General features: G+C 35.0%; 1 protein-coding gene across 1 annotated transcript; it reads right to left on the minus strand.

The window, feature by feature from the left end:
* Positions 1-3,430: 3,430 nt before the first annotated feature.
* LOC113072579 (calcineurin B homologous protein 1) lies at positions 3,431-15,307 on the minus strand. Its single transcript, XM_026245568.1, has 7 exons — positions 14,986-15,307; positions 12,866-12,938; positions 10,077-10,157; positions 8,917-9,044; positions 8,061-8,122; positions 7,080-7,202; positions 3,431-6,341 (listed from the first exon to the last, which is right to left on the minus strand). Exons 1-7 carry the CDS (start codon positions 15,050-15,052, stop codon positions 6,288-6,290), a joined length of 588 nt encoding a protein of 195 aa, XP_026101353.1. The 5' UTR covers positions 15,053-15,307; the 3' UTR covers positions 3,431-6,287.
* Positions 15,308-16,847: the final 1,540 nt, after the last annotated feature.

Here is a 16,847-nt window from a genome sequence, read left to right on the forward strand (position 1 = left end):
CGGGTGTGAATGACAACGTGTAACTTACTTGGGTAAATTTACAGACACTGTGGACGTGAGAGTCGAGAGATATTTATTTATTTATTTAAATTCTAATATAAATTACTTTTTTGGGCATGAAAACTCATTGATGGCATGGTAGTAATAAAAACATTCGGGGCTCCAGCCCCATTAGCCCACCCCTAACGCCGCCCCTGAATACAGTTTTGATCTTCTATTTGCAGTGGTTAATATTAACTATCTTTATGATTTTTGGAAAATGGTAATAAAAACAGTTAGGGACAGTTTGATACAAAATACACAATTTACAATTCATAAAAATAGTAGGGAGAATTGCCCTGCATTTCAGATTTCTGTGACATAATGCGATGTGTAGCCAAAACATAAAATTCACACCTAATAAAAACCCCAGGATGTGTCCTAAATAAATCAAAAGAGAAAATGCAGGTACCACATTCATAAAAGGAATGATAGACATATTAATGCTTTTAATGCAAGTCGTCTGATAAAATCTGCAGCTTCCTAATGTGGGACAGATGTTTCCTTAATGTGGGACAGATGTGTTCCTAATGTGGCACACATGATAAAAGGTCAAAACCACCTTTCATGTAGAACAGTCAAATCTTATGTTATGTTATGTGATGTTATGAAGATATAAATTCCTGACTGTTCTTCTCTTATTCAACAAACACATTCAACCACAGCAGGCATAACCTTTAGGCCTATTTGAAGACAAAATATAAAACCACAGTTGACTTTAGTTTAATTTTAGTCCAGATCAACCTGGATAACGAATTCATGAACGTGCAGTGAACCGCTGTTTAAAAACATTTAAGACCAATTTGCCTAATACCTTCTCTTTTTACTAAAAAAAGCACATACAATCATAACAGTCTTTTTGAGAACTTTTAGTAGCTAGCTTGCACAAACCTTGAGAACTTTACCTGAATAAAAACAACCTACAACTCATTACATCTCTGAAAACAAGCAGTCCTTTCACAAGGCACCATCTTTATCATCTATAATCCCATCTGCAGTAACAGCATTCTATATTGCATAAAAACCCTGTAAATAATATTTTTTTGCCCCACAAACCATGCCCCTCCGTGCATTTTTGAACTTTTGAAGTACCGTCGCACTTTACAAAACCATATTTCCAAAAGTGGGACAGAAGGAAATTTGATTAAAATATAAAATAGTTTATAAATACAACATTATACTTTTTTTTTTTTGATGGACACACATGTAATAAGTTTAAGTTTAATAAGTTTATTCTCCTTAATATCAAGTTTGTCACTGACCTTTGGGCGGTCTTCACACAATGTGCTTCCAGTTTGATATTTCCTCCACCCTCATTTATGACTGTACATTTGAGAGGTGATGTGATTTTGATCACATGACACCACAGCTTTGGTAACCCAGAGTTTCACTGGAATTCATGTATTTATGGGGGAGCTACAAACACAAAACCTTAAGTGTCCCACATTAGGCAGTGCCCCACTTTACACAACGATAAAAAAACAAAAAAAAAAACATACTTCTGTTAAAAAACATTTGCGATCATCAATGTGTTTTAAAGAAGTCTCTTCTGTTAATCATGGCTGCATTTATTTGACCAAAGATAGAGAAAATAAAAACAGTAAAGTTGTAAAATATTATTACTATTTAAAATAATGGTTTTCTGTTTTCATATACTTTAATATATAATTTATTTCTGTGATGCAAAGCTGAATTTTCATTAGCCATTATGCTCCAGTCTTCAGTGTCACATGATCCTTCAGAAATCATTCTAATATGCTGATTTATTATCAATGTTGAAAACACTTGTGCTGCTTAATCATCATCATGTGACACTGCAGACTGGAGTAATGATACCGAAAATTTAGTTTTGCTTCACAGGAATAAATTAAAAGTATATTGATATAGAAAAACTTTATTTTAAAATGCAATATTTCACAATATTGTTTTTTCTCTATTTCTAATCAAATAAAGGCAGCCTTGAGGAGCAGAATAGATAGAATTATAAAACATCACAAATCGTATTGATTCCAAACTTTTAAACGGCGGTGTACGAAAGACATTTGATTTACAAAACAGATTAAATTAATTCATATTTAAATGAAGTGAGCCTGTAACAATCACCCTCATTCTTAAAATGCTTTTACAAACCTGTTTTATTTCTATGAAGTCAATCCACAAAAGACTAGGTGAAAGAAGTTATTTTTACACTTTTGTAACATTTGTAGCGATGAGTAGATGCAGAATAGAGGCTGATGTTGATGGGGTGGATTGGTTCTCACATGTAAATGTGGAAACTGGAGACAAAAGAATATTGATTAGGGGCTTATCAATGTGTTTCTCACAGGGCAAGAGTGTGAATGTAAGAAGAGGACGAAGACAAAAGAAGCATAAATGGGGCAGTTTACAATGTGTCTGGCACAGGACAATTGATGAATTGTGAACGCTGGTAGATCACCAGTCTGCTTTGTTTAGGTCTCCTCAATACTCTTAGGAAATGCTTCAAAAAAGCAGAAGAAAAATTCTACTGCAATGTCAGTTTTTGTAGACTAGAGAAATCACCGTAAATATGAAGTGGAAAGTGTTACATATTTGCTTGTTTTTTTAATCAGACAACCTTTGCTAAATGTTATTTGTAAGCATTTTAAAGGTTTCATTTGTGAAAAGCTTTACATTTATTCACAAAATGAAAATATTGAATACAAGCGTTAAAATATTTATGTATTCTCATATTTTTGGTCAGTGTTGTTACAGGCTTCTACGTTTGCTATTTGCAATAGGTACTATTTACTTATTATTATTATTTTTTTAAAGTTAATTTGACCTTCAAACATAATAATTGCTCATATTAATAGTAGTATATGGAACCCACAAAAATAAAAAAAATTTAAACATGAAAATGTTTTTCTCCAATGGATTGGATTTTGTTGTCTCATACTTTGCTATTTTACTGTTAATTATAGGAGCATTTAAAATAATGTAAAATAGCTATAATTACCCATTGTACACATAGAAATCACAGAAATAAATCAATTTAATAGAGTTATTAGAATTGGTATTGAAAGTATTGGTCTTGATACTTAGAACTGTGTTCAGATTTAAATAAGTGTCATCACCCATTACTCTTTCACTAGATACACCCGAGGAAACTACACAATCACGTCATCCATCTGAGAAATCTGTAACTAACACAAAATATTAGCTCAGACAACGTCATAGGTCAACTGAACATCGCATTTCCTAATGATGCAAGCGCTCGAAAGAACTTGTGCATCTAAAATACTGCTTTTACATCCAAGGAATGCTTGCTTTCATTTTGGGCATGGAACGGTTTTCACAATTTCTCCAAATTTGTTTTAGTCTGCAGACCACACCAGAGGGAGTTGCATCACAAAAGACCAGGGAATCATGGCACATTTGATTTGAATCAATTTATTTGAATCATGGCACTTTTTATTTGAATCAAAACCTTACATGACTTTATCACAGAGTCCACATCTCAAGTATATGTCATGATTATTACACTTAATGAGATCCTTTCATTTTTGCTCTCAGGAAAGCTTATTTTAAATCAGACTTATTTAAAGGGGACATAGGATTACATTTTCACTCCATTTTTTACGTTTTGCATTAATTTAGGTTTCTGGAGTGTCTGCAAGCTCAGAAAAGTTTGTTATGGGCTGTCCGAGTCTGAAACGATCATCCAGTGAGCGGTTTCAATTTTCAACCAGTTTCTACCAGGGATGTAACAATTCACTCAACTCACGATTCGATTTTCTAATTTTCTTTACAAAATGAGATTGAAGACATTATACAGTAAATTAAAAGGTATTGTTTTATTAGGCTGCACGTTTCTTTGCGAAGTTGAAATATAACAAAACGAAATTGAAATTTAAAAAGCAAGTTACACAAATAAAATAAATCTCTTAATATGTACAAACTAAGGCTTTGTGTCTGTGCTCTTTCCATTTTAAAATCCGAGGCAACCACTGGATTTTAATCACGATCCAAACAAGGATGCAGCATACATGTAGCATGAGTAGTTTTTAATCTAAGTTAGACTGTATAATTTCAAAATTTTAATCAAAAACAGAATGGTCTAGGTTTAGTTTTATGAAACTATACTACATAAAACGCATTTGAGCGTAACGGCAGATGAGAGATGCAGATACACTCTCTGCCAGCAGGTGGCGCTTATGAACTGCAATGATACAGCGTTTCCTGGGTTAACGCTGTAAACAAATGAAATTCAACTTATCAGCACTACTTTCATATGAATTGTTCAGAGGCTAGACGAAAAGAAAATACCAGGGAAACTTTTCTAAAGACAGAAAGTTCCCTTCAGAGATACATTCACATAAACTCCTACTCCAATTGTATCAACATTTATTTTGGCATCTCAACCAATTAGAATTGTGACATATTTGAATCGATTTTTGGTTAATCATTACATCCCTAGTTTCTATGTAGATATAAAGCTATTTGAGTGAGACCACCCCCCGAGCCTTATACATATACACTCTGGTGTCTTGTGAGGACACGTCCCACGGAAGAGAAGGGCGGGGTGAGAAGTAGCTCATTATCATTTAAAGAGACATGCACCAAAACGAGTCACTTTTGAACAGAGACCAGGAAAAAGGGTGTTGCTTTACACAACCACGGAAGAATTTTAACAAAGGCATGTTACAGACATTTCATGAAGACCCTCAAGAATTATACCAACTTGTTGAAAACGGGCATCCGAAGTCCCCTTTAAGAAATCTATACATAAAACAAGAATCTGCAAGAAGCTCAGCAGAAATTCAAGTACCCGTGAATGACACGCGGATTTAATTGTAGCATTGATCAAATAATCAGTGTTTATATCCAGCAAGGACACAGGCACAAAACTTTGATTTTGTTCTTATATAAAGCAAAGACAAAAAGCGCTAAAATTCAAGATTGTTGCTTCCACCCTGAATGACCTAAGTATGAATAACTGACAGAACAGCACAGTGATTTAGGAGGGATGTGATGCATGTCAACTCTGAGAACATGTGTCAGATAGAACAAATCACACCCACCCAACATTAAATCACTGGTTAGTTTTGAAATTGACTGGACTGAATGAACAACAGCTGAAACTGAAAAGTGAGTAATATCTGCACATTAAGAGAATGGCAAAGATTTTTTCTTTTTCTGAAGGAAGAGAGTGGTGTTTGGCTGTGCAGATTCTAAGGGTGAACCAGATGTTTTCTTTTCCAGTCTAAATTAAAAAAGTCCATGCAGCACAAGTTTCTAATATATTCTGGTCCCTCTATATCTCGAGGCCATCCTTAAAATGTTATCATCTGCCTGGCAAAAAAATAAGATACAGATGAAAGGTGCATAATTTCAATTCGCAAAAATGCTAGTGTGAAACACATCTTCTACTGTTTTAGGGTTAGTATTTCGTAGTCAGGTCAAATTGGGATGCTCAAACATATCTTAGTTTACACGCATCCCCCTAAATAATTTAATCTGAGACTTGACTATGCATACATGATTTAAAAGAGAAATGGGCGTGTAGAATAACTTAATTTAAAGACTTAACTGACCTGATTTTCTTCTGTTTATCTCTTCTAAACCATTCCACTCCCTCTTACATGTTGACTTACAATCATTATCACTTACAAGAAGAAAAAACACCCTAAAAAATGATTTGAGAGGTATTTTTGAGGGCGACATATCATTTTCTCAGGTGATAAGGAAAGTGTATCATGGAAATTCCTTAGAAACGAGATTGTGAATTACTGAAGTATCAGATTTGGCCTTTAAAAGGTCAGTTCAGCCAAAAATAAAAATTAAGCCATAAATTACTCACCATGGAGTCATCCAATTTTTGAATTTGTCTAAAAAGAAGAAAGTCATATACACCAAAGATGACTTCAGGGTGAGTAATTTATGGCTTAGTTTTCATTTTTGGCTGAACTAACCCTTTAAGAAGGTGACTAAATGGACATTACAAGAAGCACCCGTCAGTATCAATATCAATTACAGCCTCCCCATTGGGAAAGTTTTAATAAACTGATTTCACAGCTGGAATAAATATAATTTTAACATATGTGAGTACCCACTCTTCTGATGCAAAAGCAACTCAAGAGTGACAGGTGATTGGAACAAATGTAACCATGACAACACAATCATGTTTATAAAGGATGTATCCGCCCACAGAGAGAAGAGTCAGGGGGCGTGTCTTATCTCCATCGACACTGATGGGCTCCAATCAGAGTTCACAGCGCGTTTGGTTTTCAGTGAAGGAAGCGGATGCTCATCTTCTGTTCCACATCCACTTTTTCCAGTACCTGAGGTATGAAATAGGGTTTTTGAAAATCAATAAACTACTCCCAAACAAACTTTGGAATCATTTAATCACTTTCATGTCATTTTGACCCTGTTGCTTTCCTGAGTCAAAAGAGAAAAAAAAAATAGCATTCTATCACTGGCTGACCAATGGATCCTCTGCAGTGAATGGGTGCCGTCAGAATGAGAATCGAAACAACACAACAATCCACACAAATCCAGTTCAACAATTAACGTGCTGTGAAGCCCAAAGCTGTGTTTGTAAGAAACAAATCCATCATTATATCGTTTTAACTTCATACAATTACTTCCAGCTAAAAACAAGTCCTCTATCCATAATTTTGGTTTCTCCAGTGAAAAAAATTATCTAGTCCAAATCAGGAGAGAAATATAGACATATCAAGCACTGTTTACAAGTGAAACCCGTTCTGAACTAATATTTGGTGGATTTTGTTATGACAGGAGAACAGCAGCAGTTTTATATTAAAACATTTATGATGGATTTGTTGCTTACAAACAGGCAACTTCTCACTTCACAAGATGTTAATTAATGGACTGGAGTTTTGCAGATTACTTGTGGATGAATGTGATATTTTTAATCAGCAGTTTAGTCTCTCATTCTGATGGCACCCATTCACTGCAGAGCATCCACTGGTGAGCAAGTGATGGAATGCTACATTTCTCCAAATGTGTTCCCATGAAGAAACAAACTCATCTACATCTTGGATTCACTTCATTACCTTGGTGAACTCGCTGAAGGAGATACACATGTCTCCGTTAGTGTCAGCTTCCTGGATGGTTCTGTCTGCAATGCTTCCAAGTTGCTCGTCAGAAATATTCACGCCTACCATCATTCTCAGCACCTAGGAAACAAGCAAGTCTGAGTAAGTGTTGGAATTTCTTTTTTTTTTACATAATTATTTGATGCCATCCAGTGGCTCAACACTAGACTACAATTCTCTATGCATGCATTTTTACAAATGACTTGTTTCATGCCGAATCAAACTTTTTCTGATCTCCCGAGGTTCATATCTACTGAAACAAAGTTGCAACGTACACTGCATTATATAATGCTTGTAAAGTTTATTTTTTAACAATAGATCTATCTTTCAGATATTTTGAATCTATCAAAATTTATAGAAGCTTTGCAAAGAGGCTATAAAAAATAAAACAAATAAATAAATAAAAAAACCTTGGGACACTTAAACCCTATATTGAGGACAACAAACCTGTTTAGGTGGAGCAAAGTGAAAGTCTGAACTTCACAGGGTAAAAATATAGGGATGTTAAGTTAAATATTATGCCCCAAAGGAAATCAGCAGAAGGAAAAGCATTTTCACAGACTTGTGGAAAGATTACATACTGGAATGATAATTGCAAAATTGCAAACAGTCTCATAGGTTTGTTTTCTTTAAAAATCTAGTACTATGCAAAAGCATAGAGAAATCCAGGTTAAAATATAATTGTAGAAAAAAAAAGTTTAATTATTTCCATGTTTGAAAGTAAAGGAAAAAATAACATATTCCTGAAAGCCCCTGAATCTGATCTACTGAAATCCAGCTGCGATGGGGTTTCCGAGTCTAACAGAGGCACTTTTGTGAACATAAACAGCTGGTTTCAGATGGCAAGGTCAGCCGAGTCAGTGCTTCATTGTTCAGAGGGTACAGAACATTCCTTTGTCTCTCATATCAGAGCGCTTCAGTCATCTATGATTCTCTTACCTGCAGCAGCTCGTCTCTGGAGATCTTGTCGTCTCTGTCAAGGTCATACAACTGGAAAGCGACTGCAAAGAAAGAAGAGAGAATCACAATATTATTAAAAGCTTTTAAGTTGCAACACTTTATGCTAGATGCATAGATACATCGCAAGGCCTGGCAGCAGAGAACAGGGTTCTGAAGCGGAGATTAAGAGCAGCTAAAGCATGTTTGACAACATCATTACCAGGATCAGTTCAAGTTCCCTTAGCGGAAATGACGTTTCTCCTGCTTTTTAATGTTTTGAAGTTACTATGATGATGGATTGTACCATTAATAATATCTGGTTGGTCAATATTTCTTACATTTGTATTTTCTATTGTATTTGACCATTATGTTTCGCTAAACGCGTTTTGAAATCATTCCTTGTCTTGAGACTTTTTAAATTTAGTGGCATTTGAGATAGTAAGTTCAATTCATTCCTGTGAATCACTTTGCAGAAATATACCATATGTACACTATGCTACAAAAGTCTGGAATCGGCAAGATTTTTTGTTTTTCAAAGAAATCTTGGTAAAGGCTCACCAAGGCTGCATTTATTTTACTTAAAATGCAGTAAACATTATATTTTTGTAATATTTTAAAATACCTTTTTTTCTATTTGAATATATATTGTAAATTTATTTCTGTGATCAAAGCTGAATTTTCAGCAACATTACTCCAGTCTTCAGTGTCCTTCAGAAATCATTCTGACATGCTGATTTGCTGCTCACGAAACATTGGTCTTGTCATTATTAATATTGACAACGGTTGTGCTGCACAATATTTTTGTGGAAACGATCAAAACCTTGAAATTAATATGAGGTGTTTGAGTTGAACTCACAGTGGAGTTTGTTGGTCCTGCTGTTGAGCGGCTCGCCAGATATCATGTCTTTGTTTTTCTCATTATCCTCCACAGGACGGAAATGAGCCAATGTCCTCATGAAGCCCCTAAAGTTCACCTGATCCTCACTGAGATGCATGAGAATGAGAGAGAGAGAGAGAGAGAGAGAGGGAGAGACTTTAAATCTGGTGTCCAGACCAGCTCCCTGATACCTAAATATGGAAACTGCTGTCCTACTTTAGACTCCTACTTTAGAATGATGTTTTTCACTGACATGACCGCAATGGTTTCTTTCACACTTTAGGGAATTTGAGCTCATGGTAACATTCAAACACTTGAACCCAAATTAAACCATGAAGACACCAATAACTCATGCAACAGGCTCTGTGTTTTTACAGAGTTATGATAGAGTTTGCAGAAGTTATTGAACGTTATATAATACAGTAATGTTATTACAGCCAAAAATTCACAAAAACAATGAAACTACACCCTCTGAGAAATCCAGATGAATCTTATGAAAGCGATCAAGAATTTTCTCCCAAAAGTAAAAAAAACAAAACAATTAAATACAATTATTTTGCATAAAAAAAGAAAGATACTTTGATATTTTTAAACCATAATGCATTGTGACATTATTTCCATCACTCTTAACCATTTTCATCATTTTTAATGACCATTTTCATGTAATGTTATTAAAAAATAAATAAAAAATAATAAAATAAAATGGTTGAGGTTTTTGAAAGAAATTAATATTTGTATTGAGCTAGGAAACATTAAATTGATCAGAATTGACAGGAAAGACATTTTTAATGTCTTGGTAAGCACAAAAGACTGTAGTGTGTAAATATACATTTATAAATAAAACTTATTTGTCATGAAAACAATGTCACAATGCAAAAAATAAATAAAAAATGAGTGATAAATTTTTTGCTTTTAGTGTGCTATACAGACACATATTTCTTCTTTTAATATTACCAATTTTGTCTCTCTTTTCCATTGACTTTTATTTCATCCTTTTCATTAATTTATGCAAATTGTTGTTCACTTGTTGTTTGTCGTATAAGCTGAAAAGAAGTATTCAATCAAATCTGTGTGTATACAGTACTGGTGCAATAAAAGATCAGTCTGATGTTTCAAAAGTCTTATGAGATGTTCCTCACCCCTCTGGGAAGAAGGCATTTATTATCCGATCACCAAGAGGATTTATGGCCAACTCAGGAATCCTCTGGAAGTCTTCTCGGCTGAGGTGGAGGAAAAGAGAGAAAGGGAGGGGTTATTATACGACTTGACATTGGATCATTTAATGTGTAATAAAGCAGGAATGCCTATCCCTAATTCTGTGAAAATGGGATATGTTAAAAGGATGCTTTGTCATCTACCCTTTTACAAGGCTGATATGAGCAATACTGAATATGATTACTGTGCAGACAGCTCTATTAGAACTCTAATCACATTACAATAATCAAAAGGCAGTTGAGTACCGGATTATTTCGGGGAGTAACCTTCAGAGGAACAAGGAAGGTCATGGACACACCACATTCAGAGGACACACATCTCACCCTGAGACTGTTTACTGTTCAAACACAAGAGCTTGAGTCTCTTTCTCAGTCTGACGGATGTTTAGGGTCACAACACGTACAGCTGGTCAACAACACTGTTGAAGTTTTTATATGAAGCGTTTCGCTGAGGGTGTTTGTTGACCTAACCATCATCTGAGGATGTTGCCATTTAAAACTAACAATTATAACAAGAACACAAACTGTGACCTCAGCATATTTGGTAAACCGAATGAGTTCAGTGTCATAAGACATGCCACAAAAATGCTTTACAAAAGTGTCAGTTTCCAAGAACAAAGTTAATTATACACTACTATACAAAAGTTTGGGGGGTTGTTTTTGAAAGAAGTCTATAATTCTCAACAAGGCTGCATTTTTGATAAAAAATACAGTAAAATAATCTGGAATAATCAGAAATATTTTTACAATTTAGAATAACTGTTTTCTATTTGAATTTGTTGTAAAATGTAATTTAATTCAGTGGGGCAAAACTGTATTTTCAGCATCATTACTCCAGTCTTCAGAGTCACATGATCCTTCAGAAATCATTCTAATATGTCGATTTGCAGTTCAAAAACATTTCGTATTATCATCAATGTTGAAAAGAACTATGCTGCATCATATTTTTTTTCAGGATTCTTTGCTGAATAAAACAAAACAAAAGAACAGCATTTATTTGAAATATAAATATTTTGTAACATTACTGGCACTTTTAATAAATGTAATGATCCTTGCTGAATAATAGTATTTATAAATAAAAAATCCAATAATAATAATAATTTATTAATTTTTGAATGATGGTATAGGTTTGAAAATTTCTCTAGATTCACTAATTTACAGCTCAGACAAACTACTTGTGGTTTGCCTTGGTGTTTTTTTTTTTTTAAATACAAGGCTCGACAATCACTAGCTTGACATCCCGGGGCTATCGTCCTTGACTCACATTGTTCACTCATGTGTCGGTGTGAAATGGATCGTAGTTGATCATTTGCACGTGTTTCTAAGTCTATCTGATTTAAACACTCAAGCACTTATTCAAAGAATTCAATTTTGTACAATTTGGTTCTGTGTTGGTGCAAACACAAAATTGATTCCTCTTTCACGTCTCCTTGTGTGTGAATGGACAAATAAATACAAAATTATCATCTTGACAATCATCTCCTGTTGTTCCATAAGCGCCACCTGCTGTCAGAGAGTGATATTCATGTCTCATTCAGCCCGTCTGCTGTTTTTGTTTCATGCAGATATGTTTTAGGTAGTAAAGTTTCACAAAGATAAAGTCAGATCATTCTTATTTTGCTTCAAACTTTCGAAACTGTACAATCTAATTACAATCGAAGCGACATGTATTGAGCATCTTTGTTTGGATTGTAATTAAAGAAGGAGTGGTTGGCTCTGATTTTAAATGGAAAGAGCACAGACAAAGCCTTTGTTTATATGAAAATGACATTTCATTTATATTATTTATTTATTGATTTGACTTGGTATTCGTTTTAAAATTGTTAGTTTTATTATTTGACAAAGAAACGTGCAGCATTTTGTTTATAAATAATAAAAAGAAAAGTTTACATTTATAATTTGTCATCTTATTTTGCTAAAAAAATTGTGAGAAAATTGTATGGTGAAAACCGTATCATGAATCGTATCGTATTGTGAGTTGAGTGAATCGTCACATCCCTATAGTTTTTGTGTCATCGAAGTAAAGTTTTCTTTAAATAATAAAGAACAAATTATTTTGGCTCACCCGAATATTATTTTTTGGCTCACCCGAATATTATTTTCATTTTTTTTATTTTTTGAAATGCACAAAAATAAAACATATTGCAATAATTGTGGATTTGTGGGATAAATGTGCTATAAATGCACTACTGATGCTGCATTTACCACTGAGTTTTAATCATCACTACTGTGCCTCTGCTTTCTCATCATCCTTGTAACAACCTTCGATCGATCACACTCATAGTGTGTACAGAGGTCACTCTGGTTATGAGGACACACACAGAGGACATTACGCAAATAATTTGGCACAAGGAAATACATGCTTCATAATTGTCCTTGAGTTTCCTCTTTTACAAGGAATATTTACAATAAAAGTCGTATTTTTAGCAGTGTAATAAGAAACAAGACTTTCCTGGTAGTCAAAACTCAAACACTGATCTAGTCATTCCTTAACATATTAACTTGCAAAGCCTGAGGCTGGCGTGAACTGTGAATGTTTACCAGAGTGCCCAATTACAATCAAACTCAGGATGTTCATTAAAAGCAAGCGTGCAGACATAACCCAGCTGCTTGAGTAATATTTTGCTTCCTCATGGGCCAAAGGTATTTCAACATCTCACTGTTAAAGTTCAGTATTACCCAACAACTCATCTAACACAGAGTGCATGTGGTACCTGAGCGCTCCGTTCTCTCCTTTATCGAGACTGTGAAAGCGGCTGTAGAGGCGAGTGATCTGACTGTGGGAGACTGGAACACACAAACACAGCAAGGTCTGGTTAAGGACACGAAACATTCAAGTCACAGATGTGATCAGAAGACTGACAGTACTGGCTGAAAGCTTATCAGCATGACCTAACACACAAGACAAGAGATAGCGAGCATCGTATATCACAGGAAGAGTTATTATCAACTTGAGATCAGTGTAGACAGGATTTACAAAACTATTTAGACACACAATCTGTCAAGCTTAAACGTTGAAACAAACTATTTGATGGTGACGGTTTGTGGACCGCGGTCTTAAAGTCATTCCACAGATTTTCATGGGGTTTAAGTCTGGGCTCTGACTAGGAGATGCAAGGACATCTCCTTCAACCACTGTGTGCTCAGTTTTGCTGTGTGTTTTGGGTCATTGTCATGTCAGAAGGTAAACCTTCTTCCCATTGACAACCTTCTGGCAGATTTTCCTCGAGATTTAGATTTTACCCCATCCATTTTTTCTTCTATTCTGATTCCTGACAAGTGCTCCAGTCCCTGCTGAAGAGAAACACCCCCATAACAGGATAATACCCCCTCCATACTTTACTGGAGGACTGCGGTTATTTGGATGGTGAGCTGTACGATCGTGGCTTTTTGCTTTTTCTGCTTTGGGAGCTGCTTTGGCAAGAGAATGTATTCTTGGAAAGTGGTATAAATAACCCATTGTTAGCCCATTTTACCGCATTACAGCCAGTTACTGACTACATCAGTGGAATATCTTCCACAACACATCAGACTTTGATCAGCAGTGCTTAGAGTAAATGAAGTGAATGAATGCAGAACCATCCCACATGATGAAGGAAATCACGCAGTGACGTTCTGCCAAGAGTTAAAACCCAACCACAAAAAGAGTGACATCCTGGGTTCTGCCCTGTATGTTTTCACACCGGCAGACAAGAGTGAAAAAATAAATAATTTTTTTTTTTTTTAACAAGAGGCAGAGCACTTAATGTGGCTTTAAAGGAATGTAGTAAATCTGGGCTGCCAAGAACAAAAAAGGGAACATGTAAACACATGCGTACAAGTCTTGGTATTTGAAATGTTGAAATATTAACAGCTGTTCAAAATAATCTAACAGACCGCTTAAGGACCTTTTGAGCTTGTTTTATGTGGTCTGCAAAATAAAGACTAACATATAACCCATACAGCCCCAATAATGTATAAACCATATCCCCAGTCTATTTCTAGATATTGTGGAGGTGGACGTTTTTCTCCATGTGGTTCATCAGTACAGAAAGCCGAAGCACTGAGAGACTGGAAAATACTGCTTTTCTTGACCCTCTTACCAATTATTCAAGATTTTGTAAACCTCTAATCCAGCGGCAGGTGTAAATGGTAAAATCTAATTATTTTCATCAACGCAATCAGTGATGTTATAGAAGAACAATTTTGGGTTACCCTAATAACATTTCAGCTAACAGTTTTCAATAGAACCATTTTTCTATTAGTGTGAGGAACATTTTAATAGTCTGAAGAACCTGTTGTGCAATGGGAAGATTCCATAGATGCTAAAGGTAAAAAAAAAAAGTTTGACAGATGCAAAATATAAAAAGAATATAAATGTAATTGTAAATGTCTGAGTAATGACAAACAAATAATCTAATCATATATATATATATATATATATATATATATATATATATATATATATATATATATATACACACACACACACACACACACACACACACACATAAAGATAGATAGATTTAATTAATCTATAAGGAAGGGAATCTTAGATACTGTAACTACTGTTTTCCCTTTTCTCAAGTAATAAGCGAGCATACAAACTGCAAGCACAATAATCCATAAACAAGAACGAACAAATGCGGTTTAAAAGATGGAGTGTAGTCATATGTCACAAAACAGGACATAAAACACTTCCCTAAAACTACTTCATGACAAGTAACGTTACCCAATGTGACAGCTTTGTTACATTAACGCATGTGTCATCATCATAATCCATAACTCTCTAGCGATGTAAATGGTATCGATATAACCCAAACCCTTTATTAATCCACCCCAAAACGCCACTTACATCCAGTTTCTTTCTTGATTTCGTCGATGTCCTCTTCTCTGAGTAAAGATGAAGCTCTGGAGCCCATGACTGCTGTTTCTCCTGTAACGTTAGATCAGCTCGAGCTAACGCATTAAATCCACTCGTTATCACTTAACACAGAGCTCTATAAACCTGTCGGATGATAAGTCAGCCTACACAACTGTCTGTCCGGCGTTACTAACCTCCAGCTTCTTAATTACAACCGGAACAGGCAAGATCCCAAACAGATCTACGTTAAATAAAGGAAGAGTTTGAAAGGCTAAGCTAAAGGTAGATCGCAGTAGATCCACATGACGTCTGCAAATGCGCGGTGCATACGCCTACAGAATAACGCGCTATGATTGGTCGGTGCGGCTGTCTGTTAAGTGAGCGGGATTTAAAGGGCCAGGCGTGTTTTCTGCTGAGGGTGGAACACAAAATTGTCCCTACGTTGAATAAAGCAGGTAAGAGTGACAGTGAAATGAAGATGCCATATCATTTAAATGAAACATATAAAAAATGTTTTAATAGTTTTAGCTTAACCCTGGTTCAGACATTTTAACTTTAATTGTAGCTCGTGACAAGAACACAATGGAAACAAAAAAACAAGAAAGTGCTGTGGTCAGATGAGAACAAAATTGAGCTCTTTGGCATTAACTCGATTTGCTGTTTTTCTGCTAAGGGTACAGGATGACTTCACCACATTGAGGGGCAAATGGACAAGACCATATACTGTAAAATCATGTCCCTACTAATATGCAGTGTCAATTAAATTGTCCCTATAGCAATCATTTTGATCAAACAATTAGATATATGTGTATAACCACTGTTGTTGTCAACAGGTCATAGCACTGACATGAGAAGTTACAGTAAATATGCTAGAAAACTACATGCTTTCAAGGACTTATAATGGGTGTGTGGAATCAACTGAAGATTCACTTAAATGGTATGAGATGACTGGATGGTTTCAACTGATTTCCTATTGAACTGTCACAAACAGAACTGCAGTGCTAAAACTACTGGTATTTAAAATAAGCTACAAACTCGATCACAATGCACAATGTTTCCATCTAACATGCATTCTGAGGTGCAGCTTGTCATGTTAATTGTGTTTTCACTGGTCAGCAGTATGTGGAGACCAGGCAGTGACATGGGTTAGTTGAAACACTTCCAAGTTACAAATCATCTGATTTACTTCACTCATGCTTAGTTTAGTCCTCATTCCATATGTTATGAAGAAGTTCCCTACTAGGGCAGACACAGCAGATTTTAGAGGGTAAACCTATCATACTGCCCCGAATATACATTTACAATGAATCATTTAGTAGACGCTTTTATCCAAAGTGAATTATAATTGAGAACAATAGAAGCAATCAAAATCAACAACAGTGGTGGACGAAGTACACAAATCAAGTACTTGAGTAAAAGTACAGATACGTATAATAAAATATTACTCCAGTAAAAATAAAAGTACTCCTTTTTCAATTTTACTCAAGTGAAAGTACAAAAGTACTAAATTTTTTATGTACTTAAGTAAAAAAGTACTGAAAGATAGATGTTTGCAATTTTATATAGGCTCATTTTATTTTATATCAGCACATGTTTTTTTTTTTTGTTTTTTTTATAATCCTGCTGCTCAAAATACCTGGGATTTTTTCCAAAATAACCACTATATGGAGTCAAGATATATTTTTGTTGTTGATATGGACTACACTGATGAGAGTAATGTTAACTGTGAAGCTTCCACTGTGATGTACCTGAGAGAAAACAGAGATGACCATCTGATTTTCACCAGTAAGAACAAAGTATTTTAAAGTTTGTTGTTTTACAGAACATCACAGTTATATATGACATGATAATAA

This window comes from Carassius auratus, unplaced genomic scaffold (assembly GCF_003368295.1).
Source record: "Carassius auratus strain Wakin unplaced genomic scaffold, ASM336829v1 scaf_tig00009534, whole genome shotgun sequence".
Taxonomy (NCBI): Eukaryota; Metazoa; Chordata; class Actinopteri; order Cypriniformes; family Cyprinidae; genus Carassius; species Carassius auratus.